Source organism: Mesoplodon densirostris, chromosome 2 (assembly GCF_025265405.1).
Source record: "Mesoplodon densirostris isolate mMesDen1 chromosome 2, mMesDen1 primary haplotype, whole genome shotgun sequence".
NCBI lineage: Eukaryota > Metazoa > Chordata > Mammalia > Artiodactyla > Ziphiidae > Mesoplodon > Mesoplodon densirostris.
In genome coordinates, this window is record NC_082662.1 from 9,563,274 (window position 1) to 9,576,949 (window position 13,676).

The window sequence follows — 13,676 nt, forward strand, 5'->3', positions numbered from 1 at the left end:
TTTATATAGTACACTTGATAACATCTATAGCAAAAATAAATCTTTTTTATGTAGATGTGCTAAACTTGACGAGTCAATATATTAAAACTTTTTTTACATGCTGTGTATTTCCAGTCTTCCTTGAAATATTCCATTTAAAATCTTTCATAGTCAAATCCTTGCTGATTATCTTACGATGGTGTTTACTGTATAGCCACCACTTGATTTTCTGTGGTAGGGGCTGATGTTATGGGTGATTCAGACCAATTGAGTAATGTATGATAATCGGTGCATAAACTGAGGATCCAGTAGATTAACTTTCCCCATATGTTGAGGTTAGCCTAATATTATTTGAGTTTGAGGCATAAACAGATGGCTGACAAGAGAAGAGATGTCTCAGAAGGGGAGTGGTGTGTTGTGGATTGCTCTGGGTCAATAGCGTTTTCATCGTTTTTATTGTACGTAACTAGATGGTTATGAACTGTTTCAGCTGCCGAGAGTGGTGGTACTTTGCTTTGAACGCCAACCTGCATGAGATCCGGGAGCAGAGGGCGCGCTGCACGTGGGACTTCCTGTTGCGTCGGGCCCGCGATGCCGTGGCCTACACTGACAAGTACTTTACCAAGTTGAAAGGAGGCTTGCTGTCTGCAGATGACAAGGTGAGGAGGCTGTTGTCTCTTATTTCTCGTCTCCAATCAGAGGGTAAGGATGTCTCTCAAAGGCTGAAGAAAAGGGAACCTGTGAAGAAATAAAGCCTTTGTTCGGGATCATAGTTTTACAGGATAAAGTCGGTCTTATTAGGGTGAGAGCTTCTTGAAGGCCCAGCTTTGCCTTGGCAGGAAGCATCTTCCACCTTCTGTTGCTTGAGGAGAGCCAGGCCATGGGGTGGGAGGAAGATAAAGGGGCCGTGGTCCTGCCAGGCCTACCCACTCCCCGCCCCGCCAGCTCTCTGTGCGGGGCCCAGAGAGACATTCCATCTAGTCACTCAGGTCTCTTCAACACCCGATCCTAATTCTTTTTCTACAAAGTCTATAACTAATCTCTGTAGACTTTGGCCCACAGTTTCCCTAATCCCAATCGACTTGATTGACCTTGGGGTTTTGGAGGTAGAGGCTAGGCCGAGGGTGTGAAGTAGGGGTGAAGGCAAGCTTCTGTTTTAGCTACCTGCAGGACCAGAGACCCTTAGAACCAGCAGTCCTGGAGCCCTGGTGTGAAGCTCCCTCCCGGCTCTAGTCTGTCTGCCTCTGTCTCCTGGGGGAAGGCTGTAGGGAGCGTTTCCTCCTTGATTTGTTTCAGTTTTGTGAGCATCAGTTTTTATAATAGCAGTTTAGACTGTTTCCGGTATTTTGGCTTGCGTACTATCTCTTAATTCACTCTTTCTTTAGTAAATGCTTCTAAGCTTCCCTTTAGCACCTGTCTTAGCTTGGGCTGCTATAACAACATGCCACAGACTGAGGGGCTTAAACAATAGACATTTATTTCTTAACAATTCTGGAGGCTTGAAAAGTCCATGATCAAGGTGCTGGCAGATTCGGTTCTTGGGGAAGACCAACCTCCTGGCTTGTGGGCAGCTGCCTTCTCACCGTGTGCTCACTTGGCCTTTCCTGGGTAGAGAGAGACGTGTCTGCCTTCCCCTTCTTATAAGGCAACTAATCCCATCATGATGGTTCCATCCTCATCCCCTCATCTAAACCTGTTCACCTCCCATGGGCCCCACCTTCAAATCCCATCACACTGGGGGTTAGGACTTCAACATACGAATTTTGGGGGGACACATTCAGCCTATGAGAGCACCCCACTGTGGTAACCAGTGGCAGTGCTGAACCCCTGGGTGTTTTCACCTCTTCTGCCGCACCCCGGGCATGACCCACTCAATTTGCTAGTGCTTTTTTCACCAGTGTCAGGCATGGTTACTGACATAGAAACCTTATGAAAAGGATGGAATAAACCAGACCTTTTGTTTTGGATGGTTTTCTTAAAGGCACAGGCAAAGACACGGAGGGAGAGAAAAATCTAAATTACAACGGAGGTGAGCAAGTAAACACATATAATATCCTTTCTTTTTTTTAAAAATTAATTAATTAATTTATTTGTGGTACGCGGGCCTCTTACTGTTGTGGCCTCTCCCGTTGCGGAGCACAGGCTCCGGACGCGCAGGCTCAGCGGCCATGGCTCACGGGCCTAGCCGCTCCGCGGCATGTGGGATCTTCCCGGACCGGGGCACGAACCCGTGTCCCCTGCATCGGCAGGCGGACTCTCAACCACTGCGCCACCAGGGAAGCCCTATAATATCCTTTCTTAATCATAGCGTATAAGAAACAGCTTAGGATAGCTACCTCTGCTTTCTTTTGCATCTTTGCATGTAGCTGGCCACCACTGTTCTTTCCTAATTAGCATGAAACAAATGAAAATGTCCACTTCCTTGGTAATGTCCCATATGAAACATAAAGGAGCTGGAGGCCTACACATGTACTCTGTAAACCTGGTCCTCAGTTTCCTCATCTGAAGTGGGAAGAATGATAACTGGCCACCAACTTGAATCTACTGAGGTAACGCATGTGAAGGCACTTTGTAAACCGCCATTGCTGTGCAAAGATGGGATACTCTGGCAGCACATGTTCTTCATTTCCCATTTTCAACTCAGTACTGTGTCTGCTCCCTCCGTACTTACCATTAGTCTCATCTCAGAGACCAGGTAGAATCTATTAGCGTTATATGGAAAAGCTTTTTAAACCAGAAACATAGCAATTATGGAATTAACTGTTTATCTTCATTGTTTCTTGGCCTTCGAAATGTTGGGAAACATTGGAGGCCAGTTGGGTTCCTTCACAGTACTGGACTAGTTCGTGAAGGTGTCCCATTTTCTCTGGAGCTATAATACCTGTTTTGTTTGTTTTCACCCAAACAGGAGGAAGTGTGTCGGATTGAAGAGGAACAGAGCTTTGAGGAATTGAAGGTTTTGCGTGAACTGGTTCATGAACGATTTCACAAACAGGAAGAACTGGCAGAGGTAGGAAATCCTCTGTGAGAAGATGCGTTCTGACCCAGTAGGCTCTGAGTGCCTCTGTGGGCAGACAGAGAATAAGCAGCGGTGTATCACTTCCTGTTTCTGTCTTCGAGTACTCATACGTGCTCATTTTTGATTGACACAGAGCTTACGAGAGCCTCAGCTGTATTCTCCGGGAGAGTCTCCTGGAGACCCAGAACCCAGTGGAGGCAGCGGGATGCTGCAGTACCTTCAGTCCTGGTTTCCTGGCTGGGGCGGCTGGTATGGGCAGCAGAGCCCTGAAGGGAAACCAGTCGAGGGCCTGACTGCGGAGCAGCAGGAACACTGGACTCCTGAGGAGATCCTGGGTAAGGCAGGCCTGGCCTTTACTTGCCCTTCTTGGCTATAGTGAAAGGAGACCCTTGGTTCATAATTCATCTGTTATTTGTGAAATGGCCCATGGTATATTTCAAATAGAAAAAAAAGTAGAAGGACTTCCCTGGTAGTGCAGTGGTTAAAAGTCCACCTGCCAGTGCAGGAGACACGGGTTCGATCCCTGGTCCTGGAAGATCCCACATGCCGCTGAGCAGCTAAGCCCATGCACCACGACTACTGAGCCTGCGCTCCAGAGCCCACGTGCCGCAACTACTGAAGCCTGCATGCTGCAACTACTGAAGCCCGCATGCCTAGAGCCTGTGCTCCACAACAAATAGAAGCCACCTCAGTGAGAAACCTGTGCACTACAACGAAGAGTAGCCCCCGCTTACTGCAACTAGAGAAAGCCTGTGCACAGCAACGGAGACCCAACACAGCCCCCCCCCAAAAAAAAGACATTAGTAACAGTTTGTCTCATGTTCATGGAGTCAGAGAGAGGAAGTTTCAAGAGATACTTGTTTGTAACTCCATTACTGAATTTGAATATTAATATAGTTTCAGATCTATCTGAGTGGCAGTGATTGTAAGAGAATTAAATCTGAACAAGTTCAAAAGTTTTAAACTCTGAGGCTTGAATACCAATCCGGAGCCACCCTTTACACCCAGGCTGTCCAGTATGGTAGCTGTAGTCACAAATGGCTTTTTAAATTTATTAAACTACAATAAAAAATTCACTTCCTCAGTTGACTTGCCACATGAGCCACAGTGCTCAAAGCCACTTGTGGTTAGTGGCCACTGTGTAGGACAGTGCAGTGTAGGACAGTGCACTGCATTGGGCAGTGCTGCCTTATACTGTACTTTATCATGAATTTGGCATCGTCCCTCATTGGACAGTAAGTTGATCAGGGCCCTTATAAAACAGGGTCGTTTCACATTGATGAATAAAACAGTCACCCATGACTTTGGAGTTCTTCCCTAAAAGGGGAAGATAGTTAAGTAATGTCATAATGACTGTGATCAGTGCTTTTTAAATTTTCCCATGTGTTTTCTTAAAGTCTTTTCTTCCTCACATTTAGGCTCCGAGGAGTTTTTTGATCCCACTGCAGACGCCTCTTGTATGAACACGTACACAAAGCGAGACCATGTCTTTGCCAAACTGAACTTACAGCTACAGCGAGGGACCGTGACTCTGCTGCACCAGGAGCAGGGAGCTGCCCAGATGAATCAAAGCGCTTTCATGCAGCTTGAGTTTTCAGGTATTGCCCCAGAGAGCTGCCTGATGCTCTGTATCTCTCCGGGCACTAGTGTCCACTTGAGTCTCGTTATTTGCCGTAGTTATGTTCCAGAAAGTTGTGTGAATACTGAATCTAGGCTCCGAGGGGAAACACAAGGTTAGGTGCCTGCAAGCCTGTGGTCATCACATTCGTCAACGGATCAGTACATAACCTTGTCCTATGAGTGTGTGTGTTTAAAGACACCTTATTTAATATATGTTGTTGATTCATTAATTGAACTCACGGCCAGCAGCGTGTAACTCACGCCTGAGTGAAGCTTATCTACTACATGTATTTCCTCTGTAAGGCACAGCGCTTCAGCACTGTGCTTGGGGACCCTTTTAAACAGCGAAATCACCAAGAAACAGCACAAAGATGCAAAAAACTGGCACTAAATAGACCACACAAGGGCACTTGTATGAGCTGAAACAAGAAGGCAGAGCATTGCCATGTTCAGCTTCAGCTGGGAACATGTGCTTCAGGTGACTCGAATTTTTGGCTGCTCTGCATATGTCCACAGAGCACCGTGAGTATTATTTTGGGGTTACAAATAAATTATAGTGAATAGGCGAATTTGTAAATAGGGAGTCTGCAAATAATGAAGATCAACTGTATTTGACTTCTTTTTCTGAATTTGAATTAAAGGTATATAAATAAATACCCAGATGTTGGTTTTCTCTTCTCACAAACAGATTTATTGCAGTTCATAAAATAGCCAGTTATCTGTGGCTTGTCAATAGTTTAAAGGCAAATGACCAAAAAAAAAAAAAAATCCAGTTTGTTTTTGACTTTATAATCTTGAGCGCTGAGAAATCATAAACTTAGTGTGAACTGGCAGATTGCTTGAATTTAATTGTAAAGTGCTGTTTAAAATTCATTCTGTTGGGAAACTTCTAATACTCCTTATAGATTTATATAGATAGACATATAGTATGTAGATAGGATTATTTTGTTCGAATTTCAAGGAGAAATAGTTCATGATATCTGATAGTCCTCTGTAAAATATTCTATCTTATACTTTTAAAATAATTAAGGCTATGATGGCATCGTATAACTCTTAACATTTATTTTCTGTAGGTGTAAAACTTCTAGCAGAATCTCTTCCTCGAAGAAACTCCTCCTTGCTTTCAGTCCGGTTGGGTGGACTGTTTCTTCGAGACCTGGCCACAGAAGGGACTATATTTCCTCTTCTGGTCTTCCCTAATCCAGTACGTACAGCAGTGGGATGGCTGATTCATGCAGGGTGTTGGTGAATTGTGGTCTGTTTTAGGCAACAAAAGTAGTATTAACTTGATTCATTCTGACATTTGATCATTTTGAGACAGGCTGATCAAAATCAAATTGGAGGTAGATACGTTTTTTGAATTTGTCAGAGAGCAAGTGTTGGTGAGATTTATGGCAGTGCCTTCTTCCCTCCCTGTGTTATAGCCACCTTGGAATAGTTGCTCTGATTTGGAAGAAAATGCCATCAGCACCACTATTTTCTGCATTTCAAGGTCAATGTTGAATGTGCTCTGTATCCGACAGTGATTTTCATTCATTCTGACCTTCAGTCACTGATAGGACGTCTCATGTTTCCAGAGTTATAAAAGAACCACCACAAGTTTTCTCTACAGGTGTAATTTTTTATGTATATAATATTCTTTTTAGACTAGAAGATCTTTGATCTTACTAAGTTGGCAAAAAGATGGTCAGAAGAGTTGAATCTTTTTTTTAAAATAAATTTATTTATTTGTTTATTTTTGGCTGCATTGGGTCTTCGTTGCTGCGTGTGGGCTTTCTCTAGTTGCTGCGAGCGTGGGCTACTCTTCGTTGCGGTGTGTGGGCTTCTCATTGCAGTGGCTTCTCTTTGTTGCAGAGCATGGGCGCTAGGCGTGCGAGCTTCAGTAGTTGTGACACGTGAGCTCAGTAGTTGTGGCTCACAGGCTCTAGAGCGCAGGCTCAGTTGTTGTGGCGCATGGGCTTAGTTGCTCCATGGCATGTGGAATCTTCCCGGGCCAGGGCTCGAACCCATGTTCGAGCCCTGCATTGGCGGGCGGATTCTCAACCACTGCGCCACCAGGGAAGCCCAGAAGAGTTGAATCTTTAGCCCCTTATTCTTCCCATAATGTTTTGTCATGGGGCCCTGGGGAGAGTGTGGGTGGTCAGAGTGAAAGTGTGAAAAGCTGTACACACTCAGTCCTTGTTGAGCAGTGACATGAAAGTGTGCTGAGTGCAGAGCAGCACACTGCTCGTACCAGGCTGGGGAAAGGCACAGACTGGAGGGCTCAGCCTGCAAGTCCACAGTCCCCTCGTGTCAGACGAGTTTTGATTCTGACTGTGCTAAGCAAGAGTGATGCCAAAGGGTAAGACGTGAGAGAGCGTGTGCACAGTGAATTGGTCCCTCTCGCCCTGACCTTTTTGCATTTTGTGTGTGTTTATCAGCAAAAAGAAGTTGGCAGAGTCTCACAGTCTTCTGGACTCCAAACAGCATCTGCAGACAGAAGCGATCATTACCCTGGTAAATTGTCATACGTTCTTAAACTCATTCTTCAAAATGAGATGATTATAGATCAGTAGTCTTGGTCAGCAGAGAGGGAGTGTGTCCTGTCTTGTGCCCAGTGGTTTGGTGTGTGGATCCCTGTCTGACTTGGAGACTGCCTCATGCTCTCCCTCCACCCATGTGTGACTGGGGCAACTCTCAGGGCCTCCGGGTCCTGGGTTACGTGTTGGGAACGAGTCCAACAACCTGGTCTTGAGGAGTCCTGCTGACAATTAGTCAATCCTTATTAGGTTCTCTGTTTTATAAAATTTTCATAAATGAGAACTAATTGGAAAATAATTGAGAAAATGTCTTTTTTTCCCAGAAGTCCTTATCAGTTATCAAGAATAAGATGATTATTTTCCTGTGTTCCATTTTCTTTCTCTGGTTCTTTCCTTTAGCTGCAGACCCAGATGACCCATTTTTTGAGATGCTATATGAGAGAAATCCAGTGCACAGCCATTTTGAGAGGCGGCTGAATGTCAGCACGAGGCCCTTGAACATCATATATAATCCCCAGGCTATTAAAAAAGTAGCCGACTTTTTCTACAAGGGAAAGGTTCATACCTCAGGTTAACTTTTTTGTTTGTTTGCTCTTATGTGACTTTCTAAAGACATCTTTCTTGTCGTTTCTGGGACAAGGGTTATTATACATTCAGGTGACCCGGTAGTGGTAGAAAAGGCCTGCAGAGTAAGTGGATAAGGTTGTCCTTAGTTACTGAATCAAAGTGGATGTCCTTGGAAAGTTACTCTTCCAAGAAGAGTCAATAGCCTTCATATTTTCTCTTTCTTTGCCTTCACTTAGCATGCATTTAAAATACTTCCCATTCCACGAGGACAGTGATTTCCTTGGCTACCCAGGATATTTTAGGCCAGAGAATTTAGGAGGAATGTTCAGTTTCCTCCTAGATGACAGGATCAGTGGTTTGTTTTGCTTGTTTCATGCAGCATTAAGTATTCCATGGTTCACCATTGCACTCTCCTGTGTCATCATTGATTTACTTAGGCCTTCCTTTGTTCCCAAAAAAGATTTGAGACAGTATGTGCAGAAGAAGCACTTCTGTTTGACACGGAAGTCCGTAAAACAGTCGTACTTTCCTAAATGTATCCTGTCTCTCCCTCTTCATAACAGTTGTTTTAGTTTTTGGTCCAGTTTTTTGAGTCTTTTCATTTACACAGTGGCCATAAATATCTCGGCTTCATGGCTCTGTCACTGATAGAATGTAGAAGGCATATACTCCTTCTAAATTCCAATTGCTCTTTCAGTGTAATATCATGCTTTTAAGAATTTTGAAATATAGTTTGGAATCTTTCAGAAACTGGTTCTAGAAATTCTAGTAACTTAGGTATCCTTCCCTCACATACTGCCTTTCTCCACATGGATGTTTTGAAAGGATGTGCCTTTCTCGCCCATCTTCGCCTCATTCCTGTTACCCTGTGTGGCACCAGGTCAGGCTGGAGTAAGGCACTGTTGTTGTACAGACTGTGTTCTAGCTTTGGTGGAAATCCCTGGTGAGAATAGATGTTGCAGTGCTTTCTTTCACCCAGCCGTTTGAAAATTCTGACTCTCCTGTATATTTCCCATCTTGCAGGTTTTGGTTATCAGTCTGAACTTGAGTTGAGAGTGGCTGAAGCTGCCCGAAGACAATATAACAGACTGAAGATGCAGACCAAGGCGGAAATCCGACAAACTCTTGATCGTTTGCTAGTGGGTGATTTCATTGTAAGTAGGCGTAATAAATACTCTTTTTGGGGGGCAGGGAAGAGGAAGGCGTTTTTTTTCTAAGTTCTTTACCTACATAGATAGACATGCGTGTATCAGTTACACTGATTAAGTGAACTGAATCTAGGAAATACTTATCAGTTAGCAAAAAATAAAATCCCATGTCTTGTACAGTCAGGGTTTAATAAATAAAAACAAATGACTGAGACGAGATCATATTTCTTCCTTGTACCCATCTTGGAACTCTCGAGACTTGTCTTTGTAAATATTTTGTAAATATTTAACTTAAAAACACCCCCTTTCACGTACTGTTACCAGAAGAAAAACAATTGGAATGATGCCCCAGTTTTAATTCCTGGGAAGGATGGTCACTTTGTGATGCTAAGTGACCAGCTGACACGAGGATGCCATAGGTAGAAAGGGAGAGCCCAGAGCCATCTCAACAGTCCAGCAAAACTGGGTTTCTGAACACCAGACACACAAATAAACTCAAAGTGGATTAAAGACCTAAATGTAAGACTGGACACTGTAAAACTCGTAGAGGAAAACATAGGCAGGACACTCTGACATAAATCGTAGCAATATCTTTTTTGATCTATCTCCCAGAGTAATGAAAATAAAAACAAAAATAAACAAATGGGACCTAATTAAACTAAAAAGCTTTTGCACAGCAAAGGAAATCATAAACAAAACAAAAAGACAACCCACAGAATGGGAGAAAATATTTGTAAATGAAGTGAACAAGGGATTAATCTCCCAAATATACAAACAGCTCATGGAGTTCAATATCAAAGGAACAACCCAATCAAAAAATGGGTGGGAGATCTAAATAGACATTTCTCCTAAGAAGACATACAGATGGCCAAAAAGCACATGGAAAGATGCTCAACATCCCTAATTATTAGAGAAATGCAAATCAAAACTACAGTGAGGGATCACCTCACACCAGTCAGAGTGGCTATCATCAAAAAAGTCTACAAACAGTGCTGGAGAGGGTGTGGAGAAAAGGGAACCCTCCTACACTGTTGGTGGGAATGTAAATTGGTACAACCGTTATGGAGAACAGTATGGAGGTTCCTTAATAAACTAAAAATAGAGATGCCATATGGTCCAGCAATACCACTCCTGGGCATATATCTGGAGAAAACCATAATTTGGAAAGATACGTGCACCCCAGTGTTCACTGCAGCGCTGTTTACAATAGTCACAGCATGGAAGCAACCTAAATGTCCATCGACAGAGGAGTGGATAAAGAAGATGTGGTACATATATATGATGGAATATTACTCAGCCATAAAAAAATGAAATAGTGCCATTTGCAGCAACGTGGATGGACCTAGAGATTGTCATACTGAGTGAAGTAAGACAAAGACAATTACATGATATCACTTATATGCGGAATCTAAAAAAATGGTACAAATGAACTTATTTACAAAACAGAAATAGAGTCACAGATGTAGAAAACAAACATGGTTACCAGGGGGGAAAGGTAGGGGAGAGGGATAAATTGGGAGATTGGGATTGACACATACACACTACTATATATAAAATAGATAAATAAGACCTACTGTATAACAGAGGGACCTCTACTCAGTACTCTGTAATGACCCATATGGGAAAAGAATCTGAAAAAGAGTGGATATATGTATATGTATAACTGATTCACTTTGCTGTACACCTGAAACTAATACAATATTTTAAATCAACTATACTCCAATAAAAATTTTAAAATAAACTCAAAAACACCAAAACAAGAAAACAACTGGGTTTCTGACCCTGTGGCCTGGAGGTGTGCTGCCGAGGTGCAGCAGTAGGTAGAGCAGTCAGTGTGGCTTCTTTGGCAGGTGCAGAGCCGGCTGGGAGTGTGAGGCGTGACATCAGTGTTCAGAGGGAAACGTTGAGGGGGAAGTAGTGTGGGGCAGAGAGTTTGTCCTGTGTTCTGTTTTTGCTAGGGTTTTGACACAAATTACAACATTTAGTACCTTCTGATGATCTTAGACCAAGAGGTTTCTTTTTGATCGCATTTATATAAATCAGCTTTTACTACATATAATTTACTACATGTAGCTTTTACTACGTATAATTATATAAATTAGCTTTTTACTACATATAATGTTTTTTGATAGCATTTATATAAATTAGCTAATTTTAGTCACAGGGAAGAACTGTTAACAAATTCATGAATTGGTCTGTTTTTTATATTTCAAATGTCAAAGCTTATGTTTTTCACTAAGGTATTTTGGCCTGAAAGTTCATGGTTAGCAATATCCATGAATAAACAAAAATATTTGGATCTCTACTTTTTTTTTTTTTTTTGCGGTACGCGGGCCCCTCACCGCCGTGGCCTCTCCCGCCGTGGAGCACAGGCTCCGGACGCACAGGCCCAGCGGCCATGGCTCACGGGCCCAGCCGCTCCACGGCATGTGGGATCCTCTCCGACAGGGGCACAAACCTGTGTCCCCTGCATTGGCAGGCAGACTCTCAACCACTGCGCCACCAGGGAAGCACTGGATTTCTACTTTTATTTGAATTGTATATCTTCTACAGTACTTTAAAGTATTAAGTCCTATACATTCAGAAATCAGACCTTTCTTAAACCATTGATCATCAAAATCAAAGAGCAAACAACCCCCCAAACCAGTAATTTGCCAGTTTTTTTCTCCCGCTTCAGACATTTGCCTGTGGTGATGTCTCAAATTGGTAAAATTTGGATCTACTTTTGTTTTAAACATTTTGCTTTAATATCAGAGACCGTTACGTCATCCTGTGACCCTAGTATGGCTTTCTGGAAGGCTTGAGCGCTAGCTGATAAAGCTGCCCACTGTCAGCAGTTGCAGTTCGAGGTTATTTAATTGCCATTTGTTTTATTTTTACAGGAGGAGAGTAAACGGTGGAGTGTGCGACTAGACATTTCTGCCCCTCAGGTGATATTTCCTGATGATTTCAAATTCAAGAATCCCGTGTTGGTTGTTGTGGATCTAGGCAGAATGCTCTTGACCAATACCCAAGGTACAGTGTGAGTGTGAAGTAATGAAGACATGTCGTGGTAGATTGATGTGTCTCTGTGCTAAACCAAGTAAAGCTTAAAAAAAGGGGTATTTAACATTTTGTAACTCCAAAGTTCACTTGTTAACTTTTTAAATAATAGCTTTATTGAGCTACATTTGAAAATGTAGAATTCAGTTGTTTTTTGTATGTTGGTAAAATTGTGCAACTCTCACTGTTATCTAATTCCAGAATATTTTCATCATTCCCAAGAAGACAGTCTAAACCCATAAGCAGTTATTCTCCATTACCAGCTCTCTGAGCCCTTGCTAACCACCAATCTTTCTATCCCTATGGATTTGCCTATTCTGAACAGTTCATGTGAATAGAGCCATATAATATGTGGTCTTTTATGCCTGACTTCTTTCACTTGGCATAGTGTTTTCAAGGTTTATCCATGTTGTAGCCTGTATCAATAGTTCATTCCTATTTGTGACTAAATGATGTTCCCTTGTATAAATATACTGCATTTTATTTATCCATTCATCAGTTGGTGGACATTTGGGTTGTTTCCACTTTTTGGCTAGTATGAATAGTGCTGGTATGAACATTCATGTATAGACTTTTGTGTAGACATATATTTTCAGTCTCTTGGGTTTGTTTCAGTGTAGAATTGCTGGGTCATATGGCAACTCTGTGTTTAACATTTTGAGGAGCTGCCAGATTGTAAAATGGCTGCCCCTTTTTACTGGCTCACCAGCATTGTACGAGAGTTCCAGTTTCTCTATATCCTTGTCAACGTTTGTTATTATCTGTCTTTTGGATTATAGCCATTTTTATGACTGTGTAGTAGTATCTCACTGTGGTTTTTATTTGTGTTTCTTGTGTAACGTTCTGTATTTTAATAAACATTATTTCTCAGTACATAATTTCAGGAATAGAGATTTAATCTATTTAGGGATATTAGGGACATACATAAAAAGGCTCCTGGAAGGTAATTTCATTACTATTATTAGATCCAAAAAATAGTCCTTGTTTACCTTGAGATGGGAGGGAGGATTCATTGGATAAAAGAGATTGAGGAAGTTTATCAAACAGTCTCAACCTTAACGTATTTTACTGGAAGACCAGAAGAGGAGAAGAAGAGGGTAGAGGATTTGAGCTGGAGTGGAAAAGTTTGGCCCTAAGGGCAATGTGAAAAGGGAATTGTATCTGAAGAAAAGGATCACACAACCACAGAAAGCACCTACTTGAATTTATAAAACACAAACATGGAACAGAGACAGAGGTGACCAGACCCAGCGATGTTTTTTTGTTGTCTTGGCACTGCTTGGGTGCAGAAGAGAGGGGGGTTAAGAGTGTGAATTCTGGGGCTAGAACATGACATATTGAGCAGTTGCTGCTTGCCAAGCATTGATCTAGGCACTAGGGGTATTGTGTTGTGGAAGGTAGAGGAGACCTCGTCTTTTGGAACATTCTAGTCGGGGGAGGGGACAAAATGAACACACAGATGAATACAGGAAAAAGTAAACAAATATGGAGAGTGATGTAAGAGGGGTTGGTGATGGCAGCTCACGCGGTGCAGCTCAGACTGGGGGTGGGGGGAGTTTTGGGCAGCAGGTTGTTGGTTTCTGCACCCTGACATACGTTCTTATGTTAGCAGGTCTCCATCTTTTCTCATGTTCGTACACTTCTACTCTTTGTGTTTTGATTTCCAGATTAATAGATCAGTTTATGCTGAATAAAATGGTAAATACAGAATATTATGCTTGGAGTTTTCATCCATTTATTTTTTAAATTGGGGTGGTTGATTCTCTACTTTTCTTAATTCTT

At 42.4% G+C, this 13,676-nt stretch overlaps 1 protein-coding gene across 4 annotated transcripts in view; it reads left to right on the forward strand.

Moving 5' to 3' along the window:
• Positions 1-13,676, forward strand: part of VPS13D (vacuolar protein sorting 13 homolog D) — a 247,335-nt gene that overhangs the window by 20,406 nt on the left and 213,253 nt on the right. For all 4 annotated transcript variants that reach the window (XM_060088995.1, XM_060088992.1, XM_060088993.1 and 1 more), the window contains exons 10-18: positions 470-638; positions 2,888-2,989; positions 3,132-3,333; positions 4,417-4,596; positions 5,692-5,822; positions 7,039-7,114; positions 7,537-7,707; positions 8,728-8,858; positions 11,735-11,867. In XM_060088995.1, the coding sequence (XP_059944978.1) occupies positions 470-638; positions 2,888-2,989; positions 3,132-3,333; positions 4,417-4,596; positions 5,692-5,822; positions 7,039-7,114; positions 7,537-7,707; positions 8,728-8,858; positions 11,735-11,867 (1,295 nt within the window). The remainder of the gene's footprint in view (positions 1-469; positions 639-2,887; positions 2,990-3,131; positions 3,334-4,416; positions 4,597-5,691; positions 5,823-7,038; positions 7,115-7,536; positions 7,708-8,727; positions 8,859-11,734; positions 11,868-13,676) is intronic.